The 24,091-nt window shown below is 40.0% G+C and overlaps 4 protein-coding genes across 11 annotated transcripts; 2 read left to right on the top strand and 2 right to left on the bottom strand.

Moving 5' to 3' along the window:
* Positions 1 to 541: 541 nt before the first annotated feature.
* mon1bb (MON1 secretory trafficking family member Bb) lies at positions 542 to 9,390 on the bottom strand. Of its 3 annotated transcripts, none has more exons than XM_085274392.1 (7): positions 8,918 to 9,390; positions 7,691 to 7,804; positions 6,957 to 7,051; positions 6,274 to 6,867; positions 5,104 to 5,896; positions 4,570 to 4,717; positions 542 to 3,874 (listed from the first exon to the last, which is right to left on the bottom strand). In XM_085274392.1, the coding sequence occupies exons 1-7, from the start codon at positions 9,007 to 9,009 to the stop codon at positions 3,647 to 3,649; spliced, it is 2,064 nt and encodes a 687-aa protein (XP_085130518.1). In that variant the 5' UTR covers positions 9,010 to 9,390; the 3' UTR covers positions 542 to 3,646. The 3 variants fall into 3 exon arrangements, with proteins under 3 accessions (XP_085130518.1, XP_085130521.1, XP_085130519.1); XM_085274395.1 differs by having other exon boundaries at positions 543 to 3,874; positions 9,097 to 9,390; XM_085274393.1 differs by lacking the exon at positions 8,918 to 9,390 and having other exon boundaries at positions 543 to 3,874; positions 7,573 to 7,695.
* tcta (T cell leukemia translocation altered) lies at positions 9,307 to 11,292 on the top strand. Its single transcript, XM_085274424.1, has 3 exons — positions 9,307 to 9,692; positions 9,778 to 9,829; positions 10,678 to 11,292. Exons 1-3 carry the CDS (start codon positions 9,482 to 9,484, stop codon positions 10,718 to 10,720), a joined length of 306 nt encoding a protein of 101 aa, XP_085130550.1. The 5' UTR covers positions 9,307 to 9,481; the 3' UTR covers positions 10,721 to 11,292.
* On the bottom strand, positions 11,283 to 17,620 carry glyctk (glycerate kinase). 6 transcript variants are annotated; one of them, XM_085274397.1, is made up of 7 exons: positions 17,309 to 17,620; positions 15,511 to 15,878; positions 15,344 to 15,418; positions 14,799 to 15,185; positions 14,567 to 14,718; positions 13,641 to 13,816; positions 11,283 to 13,543 (listed from the first exon to the last, which is right to left on the bottom strand). In XM_085274397.1, exons 4-7 carry the CDS (start codon positions 15,152 to 15,154, stop codon positions 12,653 to 12,655), a joined length of 1,575 nt encoding a protein of 524 aa, XP_085130523.1. In that variant the 5' UTR covers positions 15,155 to 15,185; positions 15,344 to 15,418; positions 15,511 to 15,878; positions 17,309 to 17,620; the 3' UTR covers positions 11,283 to 12,652. The 6 variants fall into 6 exon arrangements, with proteins under 6 accessions (XP_085130523.1, XP_085130526.1, XP_085130525.1 ...); XM_085274400.1 differs by lacking the exon at positions 15,511 to 15,878; XM_085274399.1 differs by lacking the exon at positions 15,511 to 15,878 and having other exon boundaries at positions 15,344 to 15,456.
* Positions 17,621 to 17,661: 41 nt separating this feature from the next.
* On the top strand, positions 17,662 to 22,790 carry wdr82 (WD repeat domain 82). Its single transcript, XM_085274418.1, has 9 exons — positions 17,662 to 18,079; positions 18,712 to 18,809; positions 19,312 to 19,378; positions 19,475 to 19,574; positions 19,702 to 19,818; positions 19,909 to 20,064; positions 20,201 to 20,270; positions 22,217 to 22,359; positions 22,593 to 22,790. Exons 1-9 carry the CDS (start codon positions 17,919 to 17,921, stop codon positions 22,620 to 22,622), a joined length of 942 nt encoding a protein of 313 aa, XP_085130544.1. The 5' UTR covers positions 17,662 to 17,918; the 3' UTR covers positions 22,623 to 22,790.
* The last annotated feature ends 1,301 nt before the right edge of the window (positions 22,791 to 24,091 follow it).

The following is a 24,091-nucleotide window of genomic DNA, read 5'->3' on the forward strand; positions in this document are numbered from 1 at the left end:
CGGTTTGCGTTTAGTTGGACCATCATTTATTTTTTAACAGGACAATGACCCCAAACACACCTCTAGGCTGTTTAAGGGCTATTTGCCCAAGACGAGTGCTGCCGAATGGCCTGGCCTCCAGAGTCACCAGACCTAAAACCAATCGAGATGGTTTGGGATGAGATGGATCGCAGAGTGAAGGCAAAGTGAACAACAAGTGCTCATCATCTCTGGGAACTCCATCAAGACTGTTGGAAAACCACTTCAGGTGACAAACCTCATGAAGCTCATCGAGGGAATGCCGAGAGCGTGCACAGCAGTGATCGAAGGGTGGATAGTTTGAAGAATCTAAACTATAGAACGTGTTTTGAGTTATTTCACACTTTTTTGTTTACTACATAATTCCATATGTGTTCATTCATAGTTTTGATGCCTTCAGTGACAATGTACAATGTAAATAGTCATGAAAATAAAGAAAAAACATTGAATGACAAGGCGTGTCCAAACTTTTTATTTTAATAAAAAAAAAAATATTTTAATAGAACTTGGAAATCTGTTCTGAAGGGCTTCCACCTTTTACTTAATGTTGTGATTTGATGCTATATAAATAAAATTGAATAGTGCAAAATTCAACAACAGCTGCAACCAGAAGGGAGTGAGTGGACCACCAAAGGAGGGAAGATGGTGTTCTCTATTGCATCAGTACTTCTTCATATCTAGTATGTATGGAGAGTGACAGTTTGAATGGAACAAGCTGCATTAGGTCTCTTATTTAGAGAACCAAGGTTCCAACGTAACCAAACATCCAGAGACTTTTAAGCCATAGGACTGGAAGACACTTACAGGAAGTTCATTCAGCCTTTTTTTTTTTCCTTTTTCCAGTTTTAAGCACATAAATAAATCACACATATGACACAAAACTATTTCTGTTTATTAGCTGAAAATTCTGCCTTTGTAAAACATACCTTGAAATGATGTTAAAATAATGGCATGTTGCTCTCTAAGACCAAGTAGACAGTAAAAAATGATATAATCCTTAATGCTGAGGGTGCAAATAAAAAGGAACCATAAAAAAAATCAAACAGCCTTGCAGAATGGAGCCTTGTTCTAAATCACTGTTTTAAATTTCAACCATACATTTTTTTCTGGCCACATCACTGAATTACTGAGTCTCTCCTGGAGGAAAGCTTTAACAGTCTTTGCTCGGTGAAAATCTTCATTATCGTGACTTCATCATCATCAAAGCCACTTTCAATCGGAGGAATGAGAAAAGTGCCCAAGGTTTCAGTGTAGACCTGTTCATTTACTAATAATAAATGCCTTCTCTGCTGGTCTTTTACCTGACATGTCACGACATTAGAACAACGCCAGACAAAAGTTGCAGATTTATCAGCAAACATCACTTTCATCCAAACATCCACAGATAAGGATTGCCCCTCGTTATCCCACTCTAGCCTCATTTTCGTCCGCGTTTTGATACTGGTGCAAATTTGACTCATTTCTTACAACAACTCCAGTGTCTACATTTTATATTTTAAAGGCGTATTGCTTTATGGGTAAGACATATGGGTAAGTTTACATCTTACCCATATGTCTTCCTTTTATAACCTTACCAATTTCTTTGTATTTGCTACAAAGTTTGGTCACAGCTGACTGGGAACAACAACATGTTTTACCACAGAGTTAGAGTTACATGTTCCCTTTCATTATTTCAGCTGACAGCCCTTTTGTTGGAGCCTCGCTCCTTTTCAATCAGCAACAGCTGGTTAAGCAATGCAGATCCTCCCTTTTAACTACACACTTTGTTGGATATTTAGATATCTGCAATTATATGTTTTATAAGTGGGAATAACAAAACGCTTCTATATTTTTATCGATAAAATTAAAAATGGGCCATCAATTTTAAACCATTTGGTTCGTTCAAGGTATGTTTAATGAAGACAGTGTGTTCGACTACCAAACAAAACTTGTTTTGCAATCTATCTATGATTTGTTTATTTGTTACAAACTGCAAGATCATTTTTCTTGCCGTGGGTTTTAAAGCCAAATTGCTTTGAAGCTATTTTGGTGACAAGTTGCTCCAACATGTTACCAAGATGCCTTTCCTTCCTCTAAAGTCATCACCTACTTTTAGCTTTGACTATATTGAACAGTACAGCTGCACAGAAACAAGATGCTAACACTTGTTAGCAGCCTGCACTTGTTATGAGTCATGCCACATTAAAGCTGGTGGAATGCAAGACTTACCGTTAGACTACACAAGGTGATTCTGATAGTTTGAGGCGAAATTCCTGGTGATAAATATTCAACTAGCACTAGTTTGGTTTCTGCAAAGCTACACTGCTTTATAAAAAGATGGAAGGTTCAGAATTTAAGAATCAAAGACGTGATATCAATAACAGCTTAATTAATTTACCAGTTATGTCATTTGGGGTTTCTTGTAAGGACATATATAATGTGGCACTAATTAAGGCATACTCCCTTCAAACCATAACTTTAAAAGTAAGTTTTAGATATTTCTGTCATTCTTATTTATTGCTTGGCTGTACTGTACATCCCCAAAACTGCATGTTAAGCTCACCTGCTTTTCCCATGCTTGGCTCTTTCCACAAAACAGTCATCTGATTTTTTTTTCTCTTTGTAATAGTCCACTTAAATAGGACAACTGCTTTTATGCATCCTGGGATTTATTTTGTAACACTACAGACAAACTCTTAAGACTTGACAGGAAATTCCTCATTGGTCACAAGGATGAAACAACTTTTCAGACCACCTTTAGAAAACTATTATGCAAAAAGAATACCTGAACTCACTACATTAGATGTCATACTAAAGGTATCTGCAGAGCAAAACATGTGAGCTCATTGGCATCTTCCCACCTTATCAAGAAACTGATAAGGTCTGCCTTTTTTCAATGGAAACACTTAACAGTGACAATAATCAGGCTGGGGTTCCTACTAATCTGCTGCACAAAATGAAACATCAATAAAACTCAAAGTCTCGTTTCGAGTCTAAACATCAGCAAGATGAGAAACGACATGTTTTCAAATTCTGTGAAGGAGGAAAAACATTCTGCTTGTGGCCTCATGTGACTCACGCCGGGCCTCTCCCTCCTCTGGCAGTTCCAGTTCTTATTCCAGTTTATGCTGATCCCAAAAAGCACACACGCTAACAACTTGTATATCCTGTTTTGTGACATCATGTTATGCAACATAATTTTGTGATTAGGGCGAGGAGATAAAGATTATGAACGATCTTATCTTCCAAAGGTAGTTTAACTTAATTTTTCCTCCTCATGCTAACTCATTAAATATGTAATATATGTTCCATTCACTGTTCATGTTGTTGCTGTAATAAAACAATATAAAAATGCTTAAATACACCATTGCAAATATGTTCTGCCACAGTTCATTTTAAAATCTACTAATGTGCTTCTGCCCTGTTTCTGCTCAAAAGCAGCAATGTGATGACATGCTTCCTGGAGAACTAATAACACCGGTTTCAAAGACACCAGTCCTCCTTAAATAGTGTAAAACGTAGTGTTGGATTCCAGTGGTCAAAGTTTGTCGGTCTCGTAAGTGTCAAGAGGGTTGAAAAATATCTTGAAACCAGTGTACAAACTATTTTTGGATGAGGCAGAGCCACTTCTATTAGTGCTAACAGAGTCCTATAGAAGAGATAAGAAGCCATTATCTGTGGAGTCTTGCTGGTCAGATTTGCCTCCTCGAGAGCTTTTGCTGGGGTTTGGAGTGGTTGAATACTTTGGGGGGTATCTGATGAACAGACGGTCCTCCTCCTTTTTAATCCATCTTAGAAGCTTAGTGATAGCAGTAATGGCACAGGCCTTTGTCACCAGGGGGCTGAAGCAGGTGTACAGCTCAAATTTACTTGTGACCTTGAGTAAAGAAGAAAACAATCAAGAGAAGACTGTGAAATACATTTAGGAATAAGAAATAGAGCTATTACATTTCTTGCTATGTTAGATGAGAAGATCAATGATGCTTCAGTTAGGAGCTGGTTATCTTAGCTAAGGAAAATACCTGGAAGCAAGCTAACAGCTTTTTTTCAACGCCTTCTGAAAAAAGCTTCCCAATGAATGGACTATTAAGCCCCAGTTCCAAGGCTTTGTGCTAAGCTAAGCTGCCACTTACTGGCAACTGTCTTTCTTTTTTCTTTCTTTTTAAAGGTATCCCGTTCAACTGCTCTTTAATGCAATTATCTAATCAGCCAATCACATGTCAACAGTTCAATGCATTTAGGCATGTAGAGATGGTTGCATTTTCTGCTGAAATGATTTGAGTGACGCAAAGTGTGAGCATTTCAGAAACTGCTGATCCCCCCCCCCCCGAATGATCTGAACATTGAAGCAGATGGGCTTCTGTGAGCGAAACACAGGCTCAACTGAGGACTGTGCCATGAAAAATTAAGGAAGTTCTGAAAGCAAGAGAGGGTCCAACCAGGTACTAGCCAGGTGTACCTAATAAAGTGGTCGTTGACTGTTTTGAGTGTAGTGTCGATCTTTTGGAAGAATCATTTCAAAGTTGGACAAACACAGTAAGAAAGAATACAACCACAAACTAATGTACGTACCCAGGCTAGCAGAGTTTCCCTCTCAGCAACATGGTAGATAAGCTTAAGGGGTCGTGAGGTGCTGTGGATGCGGCCGTGCATATAACGATAAAGATCCAGCAGTCTCATTTTCTCCTCTTCACTGCTGTATGGTGCCTCCATCTCTGGGCTACATACAGAAAAGCATCATAGGACACAAGTTACACACAAAAAACACCCAAAACATGTTCAATAACACTGTAGTGGAAAGAGAAACACACAATGCTTGATTTGTAAACTATTAAAACTCCATTTCTAACACCGACAGGACAATGTTGCCTAAAAATATCTTAGTGGGCACTTTTGTACTTCTCACACATGATTATTATCATTAGCAGCAAAAGGTTTTTAAACTTCTACACAGCTAGAAGATAATAAAATGTTATGCAAGACAAATATCACTAACTAACATGCAGCGCAAACACTCGGCATGTTTGCATTTTTAAACTCTAGTTTAGGCTCATATCAGCCTTATGCAACTGCAAGGACAGCAAGCATACACAAACAAACACACACCTGGTGAACTGAGTGAGCTGGCGGTAGTTGTCTGGCACATCAAAGGGCTTGTACATGAAGTGTCTGAGGTCTGAGACGCCCACCTGGCTCACACTGTACGTCTGAGCTTTGGCAATGAGGCTCAGGGAGTTCTGAGCCATCATAGCCTCCTCTATCTTTCTCTTGCACTCAGCTACAGAGTAAAAAGCCTCTTTGTCTGTCGAGAGCAGCAGCAAACAAACAGTGCATTCTGGAGGGTCCAGGTAAGAAATGTATGCATAAAAGTAACAGTCAGGATTAAAGAGCGGGAGGCAAATGGGGGTCCAGATCTCGCCAGCCTGAAAGGCAGAGGAAGCTCCAATGAGGTTAAGCAGAAGGTGAACATCAGCAGGCTCCAGCCGCGAGTCCTCAATGACTGTCTTTTCTTGGACGATGGTTAGAAGCTGGTTCTTGGCGATGAGGATGGAGAAAACGAGATTGGGTGTGATAGCTTTCTGCAGGATCTGGCTGAGAGAGTCCCTGAGAGAGGAGGCTAGAGGCAAGCAGTGCACTGCCGATAGCAGGAAGCTGGGGTCAGAATCCACCAAGTTGAGGAGACCATCCAGGATCTTTTCTGAGCCCGCTAGGAGTCTCCTCAGGTCGTAGTTTTTCTTGTGTTCAAAGATGCGGGATATACTGGCCTGAGTGAGCATGCTGATGATCTGATAGTAGACATAGAGGAGCTCTCCCCGCAGCTGCTGCTCAGACTGATGACTGCTGGAGACGCACACCAGAACTAGGGGCCCTTTCTGCAGGAACACTACGGTGTGCTCGTCTGAGGGAAGGGGGAAAAAACATGAGCAAATGTCAGAAAAAAAACAACACAAAAAAAACAATCAATGAAAACTAAAACTGCTCCTAAGGATACCACCGATCCCCTAAACTCACTGTTCTCAAAATAAAACAATACAGGGAATGCACTGCTTATTATATTTCAGATACTGTTCTCTATGGTCCAGGAGCTTTTTGACAAGCTGGCAACAATTTTGCCCTGTACAGTGAGTCAGAGCCACACTTGCTCTTGTTGGTGTGTTTAAAAAAAGTCAGATTTCCTTTTAACGTAGTGAATATGAACATGAAAGTGGCTGGAAAAAACCATCATAGATAAAAATCTCTCAAATTTGCATTTTGGCCGACGCCCAACATTCTTACCTGAGTAGACTGAGCGAATGATATTATCTCCACTTTGGACAAAAGACACCAGCGCCATCATCACTCCCATTGTTGATGAAAGAGCCTCTTCGCTGCCATATCGGGAATAAATGGGCTTACCGGCTTCGCTTAGCACAAAAACATGTTTCCTGTGCTGCCGCCAGCTGTCAGCTGTAACATCCTCATCGCGATGAGATGTAAATGACGAAGATTCCAGTGTGCCTGCCTCCAACAGCGGGGACGACCTCCCCTTCACACCTATACCTTGTTCTTCAAGCTTGGCCTTGGCCAGCATTGTTACAACAAATTCCCCAGAGTCGTTCTGGTCATTGTCAGTGGCATCATCTTCAGTTGTTCCATCAGTTGGCTGCGTGGACGCGTTGTTTTGGCACTCGGTTTCTGTCTCTTCGGGCTCTAGCTTCATCACTTGGTCAGAAGGAGGCTTCTCATCCAAACCGAGATGCTCTGCCGAAACATCTGGTGGGTGCGAATTCAAAGGCTTGATTCTGCTAACAGCGGCGCTCCCATTACTCTCTACTGAATCAGGAAACATGTGATTCTCCAAAAGGGAGAAGGAGGCTGCCAATGAGTCAGCTACAATGAAAACAAAAACCAACGTGTGATGTAAGTGATGAAGATTAAAATTAGACAAGCTTCAAAGAGTGATTACGTAGCTTATTTACCAGGTTGATTACTCTCTAAAGGGCTATCACCAATCTTCACTGCCGCCGCCTCTCCTTCTTGATGATTGGCTGTTTCCATGATACCATCCCAGTCTCTGGAAAGAATAAAGACAGAGAGGAATAAGCTGCTTTATAAATCATGCATTGTAGTTTTTGCAGATAAAAATCAGAGATCCCATGCATCTCCAGTCTGTTATGAATAGAAGCACTCATACTGGACCAGTGGTCAGGTCACATGATTACAGAGGAGAGTTACTCCAACTCCAAGTTACTAACACTGTGGAATTTAAACCTGATTACAGCTAGCAGTCTGTCTAATGTTACACTACATATCAACACGGAGAAACGGGACTAAGTGGCTGGTAGATTAAGAGCGCTAACGTCCGCATGATAACAACTTATCTACACATGCACGATAAATTTCAGACGTCCTGTAATGCTTACCTTTCTAATAAGTAACTAATAAATGAACGCTGACTGTAGTTACACGGCTAACACTGGGTGCTAGCAAGCGACACATACAGATCAATTTCATGGCCTTGGCTTAACAGTGCTCATGCAGCCAACCGTGGCTATCTAAAATTAGCCAGATAAACAGAGAAAGAGTGAAACTTACGGTTTTGTACCGTTGACGACTTGGACTGAATGTCTAATGTCAACACTGACTTTTATCAGCAGCCCCACTGCAAACAAGCTGTCAAGAATGAGAAGCAGAAAACAAATTTTCCCCTTACCGAAGCCGACATCCGGAATCTCTGATGACAACTTCAGCTGACCAATCAGCGCGCTCGCTGGCGTCGGTTAGTCCCGCCCCTCCACACTCTCTGGTTGTGGGCTCGTAACAGAAACTTGAAGAGACAAATCTCAGATAAACGTGCAGCACATGTATGGGTGCTGCTGTAGCAGATATAATACAGCGAAACGCTTTCTGTGACAAAGAAAGAACGGAGAACTTAAACCCCCCCAATGTGAATTAAAACAAAAATGTTTTTACGTCTATATTGACCAATAAAATGTTTTTTTTCTGGATTAAACTAATACTTAAATCCAGTATTTTCCATTTTCCGTATTACACTGGTGGCTAATACTAAAGCTAGCATGTACTCCCGTCCCCAACTTGAACCTTCTGACATCTGTCGTTCCTATCCGATTGTTCAGTCTGACATCACTAGCCGTGTCTGGGTCTAAACTCCGCTGCAGCTCCATATATCAAACGATCACTGTGGCATTACTGAGAGTTGAAAAACTGTCTAAAGTCTTTCATCTTTAACATCCAGGCATCCATGAAAACGGAATTTATGACATTTAACGGAGTTAGAAGTTAGCAGGGAGTTAGCTCGCTAGCTTCTATCTAAATACAATATAGTATGTCCTGACTGCGGGGTTTTGGAAACAAATTAAAACGTACAGCTCTGTTATCACTTCCAGCATAAATGAAGACAGAAAACTAAACAGCAGTGACGTTTGTAGGGTTACTGAAGTTTGGCTAGCTGGTATATAATGATGTGCTACGTGACCGCTAGCGACACAGCTATGTTAGCATAATATAAACAAGCTAACTTTTTTTCCACTCGATAAAAGTTAACGTGTGTGTTCACGGTGGTCAGGAACAAATGTAATCGCATGGCAGGATGCTGTAAAAGGACCAAACTTCAGCCAGGAGAACAACTGAGATAATCCATCCACAATACGAGGTTAGTCATTCATGTACTGCTGCATGGGCTGGGCTGTAGTTACATCCTAAGGTTTTAAAAACTGAGCTTAAATAAATGATTAGCGGTAATAAAAGCCGAGGGAGGTCAACAGGGATCACTGACTGTTTTAGGAGCTTTTTGAGATAAAATAGAAGAAAATACATAACATTAAACATGTTAACAACACAAAAGCCATATTAAATGCAGACTACTTTAGGCCCGGAAGTAGGATTCGTCGCGTCATCACTGAACAACCGGATAGCACACCTCATTACCGTCTTGCTGTCCTCATACATGCCTTTAACCAGGGTCCCTCCTGACCGCCTTCTCATACAGTTCCTCTCCTGGCAACCAATCATCTTCTTCAAATACACAAACACACAGTGCAGGTAACTCTGACCTTCTCTATACTTCTCCGTCAACACTCACTGCTCACTGATAGTCACCTCTCTTTAAACGAGCTTCAACGACTCTTTCCCATATCTTCATGGCACACATGAATCGGATTGACGGTTTAGCTGAGGTTTAAAAAAAAAGGGGGGGGGGGGCATAACACAACCTGGACAAATGATGTCGAAATATAGATTTTTATCCACGCACATTTGTTTAACTTCACTGTGTTGGTGCTGAAAGGCTCTGTTGTGTACGTGATGAAGTAGTCGTCCTGCGTACCACGTCACGTCCGATTGCCTCTCCTCTCCGTACGTAAACATCATAACGGTAGAAATGGGGAATATGACATCTCCAAACCAGAGTGCTGATTTATAAATCACTAAAACAGACACCGCAGCCCAGTCACTTAATTTGACACCAGTTGAATAAACGGACGCCATGGAGGAGCCGTGGGACTTTGAGTTTCTGTCCCGCATTGCTGACAGCTGCCTGTCGTTTCTCTCTGAGTTTGTAGACGACTGGCTCGCCAATGACATGAGAGTGTCCATATTCAAAATACTCCTCAGCTGGTTAATTTTTAGTCTAATCGCCATTCACTTCGCGTGGAAAGTCTATGGGAATACAGTGAACGATATGTATTACAGACAAGGTGAGTTTTTCCTCCTGCTTACCGGTGCGCTGCCTGCTAAGTGAGCGCTAACACGCTAGCTTGATCTGTGTGTGTTGATTTTCAGGGACCGGACAGAACGGAGGCACACCTGATACAGCTGCACACACGAGTGGATGGTAGGTGGCCGATTTCGGGGTCAGGTTTGCATTGCACAAGTGATTAATAAGAAATCGTGTTCATTATCACCGCACCATCACCAGTCACTTTATTAGGTAAACCTTGCTAGCACCCAGTTTGACACTCTTTTTGCCTTCAGCGTTGCCTTAATTTTCCATGGCTTAGATTCAACAAGTTGCAAGTTGAGATAATAGCATCGCACATTTGCTGCAGCTGTGTTTTGGCTGTACAGCCATTAGATGATGAGTACACTGTGATCACAAAGAGATGAACATGGTCAGCAACAATACTCGGGTAGGCTGTGATCCTCAGGCCCAGAACTTGACAAGAAAATATGCCCACACGTTTACAGCACCAACATGAGTGAGCCCATGTGAATTGTAGCCTCAGTTTCTGTGCTGTACTAAACTAAAGGGAGTGTCACGTGGTGTGGTCTTCTGCTGCTGTGGCCCATCACCTTCAATGCCCTACATGTTGTGCATTCAGAGATGCTCTTCTGCATAGCCCAATTCTGATGGTTGGGTATTCGAGGCACTGCCATCTTCCTTTCAGCTCGAAGCAGTCTGGCAATTCTCTGACCTCTTTTTGGGCACTTTGGTCCAAAATGCTATAGCTTACTTGACATTTTCTCCTTTTCGGACCAGTGTCTCAAAATCCTAGACATGCTTGTATGAAAAAATCCCAGTAGATCAGCAGTTTCTTAAATACTCAGACCAGCTCGTCTAGCACTTGTGCCATGCAGTAAGTTGCTGCCACAGTTGACTGGACAGAGGTACCTAACAAAGTGACTGGCAAGTGCATGTTTCACCACACTTAAATGGTTTATTAGATTTTGTTATCTTTGCAGGGAAGGTAAAGCAGGGGATGGTCCAAAGATTCATCGGGATTAATGGGAGCTTGATCGCTGGACTTTACCCAAGTGAAGGCTGGACAATTTGTATGTCCCACAGAGACACGAAATGCACACCAGTTTTTGGTTTTTTCATTAACAAAGCGTTACCTTCCATGGATTAAAGATGGTGTTGAGACAGCTTCACCTTCTGCGAATCACTCAAACAGTGTTAGAGTGATGGCCACTATTCATACAATGTTTAATTTGACCTCTTGATACTGCTCACTAAGCAGGACCTTATTGTGCATAAAGAACTAAAAGGACGTGTTTAACTAGTCACTTGGTGATACGTGATTAAGACTGTACTTGAATGGTGCATGAAAGGAAAACAAATCATCATTTTCCAAGTAATGACACAGGCTCACATGTATAGTTTTTGTAATATATATACATATATAATACGCTGATTTGAGTATTGCATTGACTTGTGTATGTGAATATTTATGATCCAAATAATTTGCAGTGAACTGTGTGATTTTGTTTTTGATTTTTTTTTAATCTTTGCTGTATTATAAACGGTCATCTATGGTCATTTTAAAATCAGACACAATAAAAGCAGATCATGTTTTATATCTTCAGTCTTTATTTTAACAGGCATTTTGCATTTAGTTCATTTGAAATCTACATTAAGTAATATTTTGGCAAACAGTCAAAACATTAAAAAATAAATAAATAAATGAAGCACAAAAACTTGAGGGGTAGTGAAACAATACATTTTTCACCAAGGCCACTTTTAATGTTATTCTGTTTACCTCTGGAAAGATTAGCTGAAGTATACAAGAGAGGACTTTTAATTGTCACTGAGATTGTTGATTGTAACGACAATGTGATGTGTAATCTTTTCTCATATGTGCAGTAGTTACCAAGGGGGAAGATGCCGTATCTGAGCTACACTCAACAGAACCCCAATAGCTTACCATGAAGCTTAATGGCACAATGTGTAAAGCAAGCTGCCTTTTGCAAGAAAAAGCCAAAGGTGCCAGATTACGTCAGTTTGTTTCTTTATGATAATATTTGTCTGTTAATGGTTCAAAATCGAGCTTATTACAAACTAAAAACTAGAGCTGGGTGCCTTTTTTGTTTTTTTGTTTTTAGTTAATTAAAATAAAAATACAAACTCGATTTTTTTGAGAAAAAAATAAACCGACACAATTTTTGGAACCTGGAAAAAAAACTGAAATAAATTAAAAATCTACAGGAAATATCTTCGGTTTTAAAATTAATTACTTTAGTTTTTACCACAACTTGCCTGATGAGGCTTTGATGAACATATTAGGACGTGTAAAAGACTTTGAGTTAAGTCAAAAAGTTATTGTTTTTATTTTAATACCATTACTAAATCATGCCTTAATAATTAAAGAAATGACTTCAAACTAATACTGAAACTGGTCAAAACTAAACATATTCAAACTGTAACTAAAATGAGTAAAACCACTCAGGCAACTATAATAAATTAAAAATAACAACAAAAAAACTAAAGAAAAAAAGAAAAAAATAGAACAACTGTAATCAAACATCCAAAAACATCTAATTAAAACTACTGAAGGATGGTGGAGATTTTTAAACTGTACAAGTGTTTTTATTACTATTATAATGGCAGTGTGTATTTCCAGAAATTTAAATTATGTACTCAGTCCTTGTAAGATGTGGGAGGGAGCTGGAGTACCCACAGAGAACCCAAGAAGACACTGGGAGAACCAACAGACTCCATAAAGAAACCCGGGAGCTTTTTTTGTTGTGAGACGTCAGTACTAACCCCCACCCTCACACTTCTTCATTTACTGTTTGCGTTGTAATGCTTTTACATATATATGTCTGTTTTTTTCCAATTACATCTTTATTTACCAATACCAACAATCCTTCATTTAGATTCATAAATATGGTGCAAAAATGTCTTCATAGTTTCCTTTAATTTTTTTGTGTTTTGGGATTATCTGATGATAATAGGAATAGCTGGAATCAGTAGCATGTGCACATCCATTACATTCGTGCAAGTTAGGCCGGGTACGAGTAATTGCTGCCCACCAGAAAGACGAGAAAAAAACGTGTAAGAATCATTGTTGATAAGGAAGTTGTCAATGTCCAGGCCCTGAGCTTTCGCTTCATCGTACAAACCACCATCAGTAATCGCCCCTGCTGCCTCAGTGGGTCCATCCTGACCATCAGTGCCCCCACTCAGAAAGACTGGCCCTTTAGGCGAAAGCCCTAAGCTTCTCAGTTCCAGCCCCACTCGCATAGCCAGCTCCTGGTTCCGACCACCTCGGCCTTTGCCTGTTAGCTCCACAGTGGGTTCGCCTCCAGCTAACAGACATGTGGCACCCCATCCCTCTGTACGCCCTTTTTCTAAAACCTGCATTGTACGGCAGAGGTCCCAGCTCTCCACACCAACTTCAGGGCCCAGCTTCAGCACCTCAGTGGCAATGTCAGGAGGAGGTTCCTCTCGAGAACAGGCAAAGCGGGCCAGCAGGCCGTAGAGTCTAGACACAGACCGCACATCTCCACACACACTTGGCGAAAGGACTACAGGGAGGAAGCCCAGCTCTCGAGCACGGAGACCAGCGTGTTTAAGGGCAACACCGTTGGAGCCAATCACAGCATTGAGAACATGTCCCGATGTATCAGATTCCTCCTTATTCTCTTTCCACCTAGAATTCGGTTTGTCAAGGACTTCCTTTACTGATGTCGGAAGCAAGTTTAACAGCTTGTAACGCTCAAGGATTGACAAAACTTCCTCAGGCCACACCCGACTCATCACTGTGGGGCCACTAGCTATCATGTCAATAGGATCCCCGATCACATCAGATAGTATCAGTGCAACAACCTGTGAAGACGTTATAAGAGTGATATTTGACATACAAATTACAATACTGAGAATTTTAAACTCTGTTTAAAAGAAGGCTAAAAAAACTGTCTGTTACCTGTGCAGGGTGAGCATGATGTGCAAGCCCTCCACCCTTTAACAACGAAAGGGCACGACGTATGGTGTTCAGCTCCTGAATAGTCGCACCAGCACCTGCAAGTCTGCAGGTAACATCTAGCTTTTCTTGCAAGGTGATTGGCGGGATGGGTGCAGGTAGCAATGCAGAGCCCCCACCTAAACAATGATGAAAACCAGCATGCGTTACAGATATCTTGGAGTCGTTTATGACCAGGATATGTCCACCAGTGTGTATATTAAACAAATATTTTCACTGCTTTTTTGCATTTGTGGAATTTCTCTAAAATTAGAAACATCTAATTTTAGAAATTGTTATTTTATTTATTTATAAATTTCTTCTAGGCTGTACTACTGTAGTTCATTATTATCGTGAACTAAATTCCCTGAAAAGCCTTTAGCCAATCTAAAATGCTGCAGAGTACTGACAGGGTCTAGAAAGACAAAGCATATTTCTCCCATATCGTCTTCTCTTCAGTGGCTCCCTGTTAAGTCCAGAATCAATTTTTAAAATCCTTCTCTTCACATACAAAGTCTTGGATCATCAGGCACAATCTTATCTTAAATACCTCAGGGTACTGTAACACCACAATAGAGCGCTATACTCTCAGACAGCGGGTTGACTTGTGGTTCCTAGTATTTTAAAAGTTGAATGGAAGGCAAAACCTTCAGCTTTTCAGACACCCTCTCTACTTTTAACATTAGGCTTAAAATTTCTTCTGACTGTTGGGGCTTTCTTTGTATTATTGAAGGGTCTTCATTTTACACTATAAAGTGTCTTGAGGTGACTGTTGTTGTGAATTGGTGCTATATAAACAAAACTGAATTTAAATTAATATTTTTAATGATATCTGTGAAACGATTATTGTTTTATTATTTTTAACAATAACCAAGAAGTGCCATTCGTACCTGAAATCAGTACAATAAGCAAGTCTTTCTCTGTCAGCTCACTGGCTAAATGCTTGATCTCCTCAGCTGCCTTCTGGGCATCCGGATCAGGCAAGTTGTGTTTAGCTCCCTCTATTACTTTGATGCGGCTGTTTTCTTTCAGCAGCAGATGGCTGTGATGGAAAAATAAATATTATTAACTTTACTGAGTTAACACTTTAAGTTGCTTTTACCTCTAAATGCATTTGCTTACTCTTTCCCATGGTGCTGTAATGTCTGCTGAATCCCATGTGGCACACTTATGACTCCTTTCACTAAATGATCACCCACAATCCTCTCTACCTCAGCGGCCATTCCCAGCACAGCTTTTCCAAAGCCCACCAAGTGCAGGTTGTGTTTGAGCGTGAATGTGCGACCATCAATAACAACAGAGTCCTCCTTGCGCTCAATACTTTGACAGACCACAGTATCTGGCTGCACGGCTTCCACTGCAGCTGCAAACACTTCACGTGCCCGCGTGTCCATTGACATTTTGCAGAACGTGGGTTTTCTCCTCGCCACAAGATGCAGAAAAGGCTGAGACCGGAACAATGAAAGAACACGGGCCATTGATAATTCAGTGGATCTGAGCAGAAATGTCCTAAGGGATATAGAAGAATTGAACAGATTTTTAAAGAGAGCACAATTTAAACAAACCATAAATAACCTGCAAAGGAAAAGGAAATAGTCATGTAGAAGTCATGAAGCAATTATAATTAGAACTTTTTCTTAAATTTACTTTGTGTGCCTCAAATTCACCTTTTTTAAGAGCTTGTTTTGTGTTGTTCAGTCATCACACTTCTTGTAAGTCTTGTTTATGGTCAAGTCTGATGACTGCAGGAATACAGAGGAATACGTTTTGCTTAAATGTTCTGAAAACAAAAAGAACACCTTTTTATTCTTATACTAGCTAAAGCTATACTTACATAAATGCATTTAGGTTTGTGTTTCAGTAGAGTCACGAGGCTGCCTACCCGAGAAGGTTGCAAATGTCATATGAAGCTGGTGTTTCCCTGTGGAAGCCTGCTGCGTTTGGACTCCAGCTCAGAGGTTAGGCAGTGTGGCAACAATCTGGCCAGACACTGGCTGGAGTTGTGTACCTTTGGTGTAATGATTGACTTCAGAGGATAACATGCCACATGAAAGTGCTGACACTGCAGCTGCGCATTAAGTCGTTTTTGTTGTAATTTGATTTTTTTCTGCCACAGATTGCATTAAACTCAGTGATACCCATACTTTGTTCATTGCTGTTAAACAAAGCAGCCTCTTGTGTAGCCACACCCGTCTTTAAGCCCTGTAGACATAATTTTAATTTATTTATTTAGTAGGGACAATGCAGTTTAACATAGTTCTGATGTGGAGCATGAAACTGATGTGGTGCAAATAGAGTTTATAGCTATTGCTAAATTCCAACCCTTGTTGGGCTTCTTCATTCACGATGCAAAAACAAAAATTACAACATTCAGTTACAGAAAACCATAATACACCATGAATACAAAACTACAAGAAATACACAGTAAAATAAAGTAAAATATAGTATAAAAAACAGAGAGAGATAGGTTGTGCATCTGGTTTTTAGGTAGTTTGCTTGTTTTCTTTTTCTTCTTTTTTTTACAAATGAAAGCTGAGCCACTGGGATTGTGGTATTTTAATGTGATTAGATGTACATGCTAGAAATCCAGACAATAATGACAATGTTATATGATGAGATTTTAGATTTGTTAAATTTGTAAAAACAAACAAACAAACAAACAAAACAAAGAAACAAAATAAAACCCCTCAGAAACACTTACAGGTCGTTTTGTTAGGCACACCTCTGTAATACCACATTCTACCTCTTTCTTGCCTTCAGAACGACCTTAATTCTTCATGGCACAAATTCAAAAAGGTGCTGGAAACACCCTGGTGCACCACAGTTGCTGCAGATTTGTCAGCTTCACATGCATATCTCCGAATATCACCACATCCACAAATTGCTCTACTAAGATCTGGCAACTGTGGAGGCCATTTGAATTCAATGAAATTATTGACATGTTCAAGAAACTAGTCTGACAAGATCTGAGCTTTATGACATGGTGAGTTATCCTGCTGGAAGCAGCCATCAAAAGATGGGCAATTTTTGGTCATAAAGGGATGGAGTGTCTCAACATTGCAGCAAAAATCAAGACTTGTGAGATCTGGAAATGTTCATGACAATTTTGGTGAGCCTGTATGAATTGTAGCGTGAGTTTTCTGTTCTTAGCCCATAGGAGTGGCACACACTGTGGGCTTCTGTTGCTGTAGCCCATCTGCCTATTCTGCTCACCTGGTTATAACCAGTGTTCTTTATGTAGTGTGACCATTCTCCCTGGAGTGTTTTTTTTCTACAGATGGTTGATGGTTGGGAAAGTCCCAGAAGTCAGTTTCTGAAATACTCATACGAGCTCGTCTTGGCACCAGCGACCATGCCACCTAACTATATTTGCCTTAACAAGTAGCAAAACAGGTGTACCTAACAAAGTGACCGGTGTGGATAACTTAAATATCATGCTACTTTTTATCTCAGTAAATCAAACGCCTATTGGCAAATTATTTTTAATTTACCCCTGCATGAAATGCATTGGCATTTAGTAAAGCAAAATTCTTCCTCTACAACCAAACTTTAGAGATTTCCATTAAAAAATATCCAAAAAAAAAAAAAAAAGCACAAGCGGCAAACAGAACATTTCACTTAATTAATCGTACCATGGACTTGTCTTTCTGTGAGGACAAAACTGTCGTTGGTACTTTCTTCTTCACTTCTGCGTCCATCCTGCAAATCTAGAGGCTGCCAGATAACTGGACCCAACTGATAAACACATAAGGCTAACGGTGACAGCCAGAAAGTGCTAATGCGAATGCAAGAAGGCTTTGCTTTTTAAAAACAGACATTCTAAAACAAACTCGACTACAGTAGAGCTTTTTAAAAAAAGACAATAAGCTTTTAACTCCTAAACTGCATTTGGTAAGCAAACTGTGTAAATAACGACGCTGTTGCTGGTACAATGCAGCTATCGCGATAACATCTTGCAATATCGCGTGGTTTCCTAGGCCCGAGTTTGTCAGGTGACGAATATATATGCGCGTCACTGACGTGGCGAAAGCGGCGCTTTTCCCTCCTCCTCCTCTCCGCCGAGGACAGAGAAGTATCCCAGGCGGGATTTGTCGCTGTGTTTGAAAGATCCTTCTTTTAGGAAAAAAGACCCCTTTCACATCTCCGCAGCTCATATATTTGTAAAGATTACACAAGTGACACTAGTGATTCGATTTAAATCAAAACGAGGGCGCGCTTACCCTCAGACACAGACAGGCCATCATGAAGCTAACGGACAATGTGCTGCGGAGCTTCAGGGTTGCTAAAGTGTTTCGCGAAAACACAGACAAAATTAATTGCTTCGACTTCAGCTCGAATGGTGAAACGATTATTTCCAGCAGCGACGATGACTCGCTAGTCTTGTATGACTGCCAGGAGGGAAAGTAAGAGCGAGTTCTCCGTATTTTATTTTTTTTTACTTTGCTGTTTTTTGACGTTAGCTATTTGCTATGCTAACTAGCGAGGCCTGTGCTGCACTGCGTTAATGCTCAGCGTAAAATTGTCCGAGTGCAAGCAACATCAAATTAACAATAAATCTGTTAGATTTAGTGTCTGCAGTTATGCACTATATTAGCAAATAAATATATAGTCACATTGCTCGAACCAAACCCTTAACGTTGAAAGGACTTCTCAGTATGTGTGTGTTTTTGATGGGTTTGTGTTGATGATCTCTGGTAGGATTTACAGGGTCCGCTTATGTAAATATAATCACCGATAAATGTAAAAGCTCATGACTGAATGACAGAGAAATCCTTCATTGCTAGGAACCGTGTGCCCTTTTGCTGCGTTGTCTTTCTTTTTGTTGGTGGTGTTTTTTGGGAGGGTTTCGTGCAGCAGCTGCTTCATCCCATATTTCCCCTACGGGAGACAGTAAAGTTATTTTGTCTTAAACTGATGCAGTACATAAACACTTAAGATAAAGAGCACAATGCTCAGTTTTAATGAAATGTTTTTGGTGTGTTTCTTCACTGACAAAGGGGTTATTTTAAAAGTCCATATGGTTGTTTGTTTGCAGACCCAAGAGGACTCTCTACAGTAAAAAGTATGGCGTGGATCTGATCAGGTACACACATGCTGCAAACACTGTGGTCTACAGTTCCAACAAAATCGATGGTATGTTGATGCACAAGTGTTTTTTTTTGTTTTTTTTGTAGTTTTTGCTTGGTAGTGTAGTAGGCTTGAGGTTTTTTTTTATGTAATAAGATGTCTCACATGGTCAAAATAATAACAACAGCAGTGTAGGAGTAAACAAGGAGGCATGTTTGTTGTGCATTTAACATTGAAGTTATCACATTTAAGGTAAGATGATATGTGTTTCGATGGTTGGCGTGGACGGGCTGCTGCATCCAGTTGATGACTGCTGGACTGACTGCTCACTTTGGTCTGAGGTAGTTGTTTGTACAGTTTGAGGGTCTGTGATTCTGCCCAATACAGGAGCTAACTGTACAAGTGACTGCCTTGCCCAAGGTTGAGTCTCCTCATCAGATCGACCTGTAATAAACTTCACGCGTGGAAGACAACATGTTTTGGGTTTTGCTCTTGCTGTCTTGTTTAATGTATAACTTGGCTGTGGGCTTCTCCTCCTTTTTTGATTATGTTTGTCTTTTTCTCCAAGACACTATTCGGTACTTGTCCCTTCATGACAACAAATACATCCGCTACTTTCCGGGGCATAACAAAAGGTGAGAACTGGATTTTATTTTGGTTTGAATTGCAGTGTTACATTCAAGGTTACCCTGTTGTAATTTTTTTTTCTTTTTTGTTTGTTTTGTGACCAGAGTGACATCTCTCTCCATGTCTCCTGTGGATGACACATTTATTTCTGGCTCATTAGATAAAACAATCAGACTGTGGGATCTGCGATCACCCAACTGTCAGGTGAGTATATTTGGTTGTAGTTAGGTGAGCTCCAAATGTTGTTATACCTGTATGCAACCTATTGTTTAATATTGGAGAAGAGCTGTATAACTGACACCGGCTTTATCATGTCACCTTGAAATTTCAGGGTCTGATGCACCTGCAGGGAAAGCCAGTTTGCTCATTTGACCCAGAGGGTCTGATTTTTGCTGCTGGAATAAATTCAGAAATGGTTAAACTTTATGATTTGCGGTCGTTTGATAAGGTAAGAGGCATTAATTCATTAGAGACTTTTTTTTTTTGTTTCGTTTTTTATTGGGGGGAAAAGTACTGAGTGGTCACCTATCGTCCACAGGGTCCATTTGCAACCTTTAAGCTTCAGTATGATCGAACATGTGAGTGGACAGGACTGAAGTTTAGCAATGATGGAAAGCTCATTCTTCTCTCTACTAATGGTGGAGCTCTGCGCATCTTAGATGCTTTTAAGGGTGCTGTGCTTCACTCCTTTGGGGTAAGAGACAAGTTATTACAACACAAAAAATTACTGGATAAAATAAAGCTCAAGTGTTTAAATATGAAAAATAAAAACCAATCCAGTAAAATGGATTCAACATGTATAACTGAATATACTGTTCATGTACACTCAGGGTTACAACAACAGTAAAGGTGTAACACTGGAGGCTTCATTCACTCCTGATTCTCAGTTTGTTATGATAGGTAAGTTAAGATGACCGCTTCTGTCTTGCCTTAATGTTTAGAATAAAATCTTTTATTCCATATATTTGTTAGTTTGATTTATATGTAAGTAGCATGTAAATAAGCAAATTAACAGATGTACAGAAACGTACCCCTGAAGTCTGTTAACGATACATGGCGCACATTCTGCATTTTGAAGACCAGATTTACTAACAGGTTGCACCAGTGCAAACTTGATTTTTTTTTTCTTTTCTTATTGTCAGTACTTTTAGTATTAATGTTTTTTTAACCTTATTGCATATGTATTTGTAGAATTAGTAGAATACTGAATTGCGTAAACCAATCGAATAACGTTTTCGACATGCAGTTTACCACTCATTGCCTTGAATACTTAACACCATAATAAAAGCTTGTTTGTTTTTGTTTTTATGCAGCTGGAATTATTATTACAAATAGATGGGGCAACTTATTTTTAATAGAGAGACACCTGTGTACAAAAAACATATATAACACATTTTATTTAATAGTGCCTTTATTACTGTAGTAATCCACTCTTTTATAACTGGGGAAAAAATCCTTGATGTCATAATGACACTATCACAATATCAGCACACACCCAAAGCTGACTCTGCATTCTATTTACCTCGAAAGTCAGATGTCATAGCTGGGAGTGATTTCACTCTCGAGATTCTAGGAAAAGTGAGGAAAAGCAGGTTTTGTGCCCTGGCAAGGTAGAGCCATTCATGCATGACAAGCAGCACTGCACAGTGCGTGGTGTATTTCCACTTAAAAATACCACCACAGCACTTTCATGGATGGTGTCCAGTCGGTGGTTTGCAGATAGCTTATTTAGCGAGTCACAAATACACAACAGTGACAGTTAAGATCACAAGTTTTACATTTTTACTTCTTGCATTCACTGTTGCTGAGTCAGGTTGGTGATTGATCTGCTTGCTCTGACATTGAGTTTAATCATAAAAAAATTTAAAAAGTAATTATTGTCAACTTTAGAGGACACAGGTATCGTGGGGATCACAGGAAAGACAAGAGTTTATTGTTTCAAACAGGACCTTAGAATTTTTCTTATATGAAGAAATAAGATTAGGAAAATATTCCAGCCAAAGTTTTCTTAGGTGGAGCCTGTGAACCTCGAGGTTAGTGGATTTCCACAGCCGTTCTACCTTACGACAGTTTCTTTTGGATTTACGAATTGATTCATTTATCCATGAAGTGAGTTTTGTTAGTGGTATGAAGGCAGGTTTTATTGGTGCTGCTATTTTAAGAATAACTGAGCAATGATTATTAAAACATGTAGCAACATCAGGGCAATCCCTCAGCAAAGATGGATTAAACAAATGAGAGAACTTCTGAGCAACATCCTGAGTAATAACTGGCTTTACGATTCTACATTTAACTGGTGTTGGGTCCAAAGGAAAACTAAGGTTTAAAAAATGCACAGCAATAAACAATCAAATGAATATCATTAACACATAAATTACTGATATTAAGGCCAAGAGAGAAAACAACATCCAAGGTGTGACCTTTTGTATGTGGGGGACCAGAGACATGTTGAATGAAATTAAGCATTAGTAATGGATAGAGTTAGAACATACTTGGACTTAAAACATTAATATATAATATACAGCATCATGAGTTTGTGTGTGTCTGATATCAATTGCTAATGAGGATCATCATGAAAGATTAATTGATCAGGAAAGAAATAATTACCTGTGATATTTACAATCAACAGACTTCAAGGTGGTGGTTGTGGGGCACACGTATAGACACTAACACCATAACCAAAAGTGTAGGTTCTATACTGATCTCACTCAGGACTAGCAGAACAGAAATGAGATTTGATTTTGCACTAAAATCCACCTTAAATGAAATTAAGACAATTGTTAAAACAGTGTGAGATCATAGGAGACAGGCTGAACATTTATCACATTTCTGCACACCTGTTTCAGGCTCCGAGGACGGAAAGATCCACGTGTGGAACGCCGAGAGTGGAATGAAGGTGGCTTTGTTAGACGGGAAGCACACGGGCCCGATTACCTGCCTGCAGTTCAATCCGAAGTTCATGACGTTTGCAAGCGCATGCTCTAACATGGTCAGTGGAAGCAGCAATGTGGGCTTAGTTGAAAAGACAACAGCCCAGAGAATGTAGCTCTGCTTGGTCTTAATTTTTATGCTGGGGTTGAACTGTGGGATAGTTACCAGTATCCATTTATTTAAAAGAAATTAAAAAAAAATAAAAGCCTGTTTATTCTTTTGTACTGCTGGCATGCAAACGGCTTCATATTGATGAAATGTAACCAGAATTGTTCATATTTAATCTTTCAGGCATTCTGGCTCCCCACCATTGATGAATGATGACGGGAAGCAGAGTAACCAGCAGGGGTCATCGCAGTCAGCTCCGTATGGACCTGTGTGAAAAATGAGATGAAATTTGTAAATAATGACTTTACAGAAATGATCAGTTGTGCATTCTTTTTTTTATAAATGTTTTTCTATTTAACATTAAAGAGTTTCTAAGAAGTTTGTTTTTGGTTTTTGTGTCTGTGATTTTGAAATGAGTTGGATTTTTAGAATGGGAGGGTTCCTCAATCACTGCCTACTTTATTAGGTAGTACCAGGTTGGAGCCCCTTATTGCCTTCAGAGCAACCTTAACTCTTTATTGCATCAATTCAACAAGGTGCTGAAAACAGTATCAGTAGAGATTTGGGTTCATATTACAAAGACGGCATCACACAGTTGGAGCACATTTGTCTGCACCACATCCTAAAGGTGTGGAGGCCAGTTTAAACCAGTTTGAGATGATCTGAGCTTTGTGACACGGTGTGTTATAATCATGGAGGCAGCTATCATAAGATGTGGTCACAAAGGGGTTGACATTGTGTAGCAGCAATACTTAATTGGGCTGTGGTGGAGGGGCACTACCAGGAGCCTTAAGCACCAGGAAACATTTCGTAGTCTTTACACAGATGGCTGTAGGCCATCTGCTTCAAGGTTTGAAGGTGATGTGTTCAGACATGCTCTTCTGCATACCTTGGTTGTATTGAGTTACTGTTGGCCGTCCTGCCAGCTGAAATCATTCTGGTCCTTCACCTCAAGTATCTATGAGGCCTATTGTCGTTTTTGTTTGTTTTGTATTAGAGATGGCTGTGTGGGAAAACCAGCCTGTCTGCCACCAACAACAACAAAACTACAATCAGTCTCTTAAAATCACGTTTCTTATGCATTCTGATGCTCACTGTAATCTGCATCAGGTCGTCCTCACCAAGTCTATGTGCCTAAATGCATTGACTGGCTCATTAGAAAGTTTTGTAAATGATCATTTGAGCAGGTGTACCAGTCATGGCTGGATGAGTGTATTAAGATATATATTTACAAAAGTATGACTTTAAACTCAATTAACGAGGGTTTTCTTTGGCGTGTTTGTCCAGAAGGACAGTTCAAATAGACACAAGGAAAATTAGTTGAATTTGATCGTTTTCAATCACAATATATTTTATGAGGTGTTTTATGATGTTTGCACACCGTACTGACAGAATTTGAGCTAGTGCGGGGCTGGGTTTTTATTTTTGTTTCAACTTTGAATTGAGATTGACTTTCAGGTGTAATGCGATGTAGCACAAACAGCTGGAGATATTTTTAGCCTCGACTTGTCAGATTTAAAATATGTTTCTCAGACTAGGAGAGTGCTGTTGGCGTGACCAGGTATTTAGAGCTACAAAAACATCTTTCACAATCTGAGACATTAATGGGCAGTTTTTCACACCGTAACTCAAATTGTTTATAATATTTTGTTGTTTTTGTGTTAAATTCTACTAATAGGTAT

This window comes from Mchenga conophoros, linkage group LG5 (genome assembly GCF_057382185.1).
Source record: "Mchenga conophoros isolate Kocher_MC1m ecotype Shallow Benthic linkage group LG5, M_conophoros_male_GT1.1, whole genome shotgun sequence".
Classification (NCBI taxonomy): domain Eukaryota; kingdom Metazoa; phylum Chordata; class Actinopteri; order Cichliformes; family Cichlidae; genus Mchenga; species Mchenga conophoros.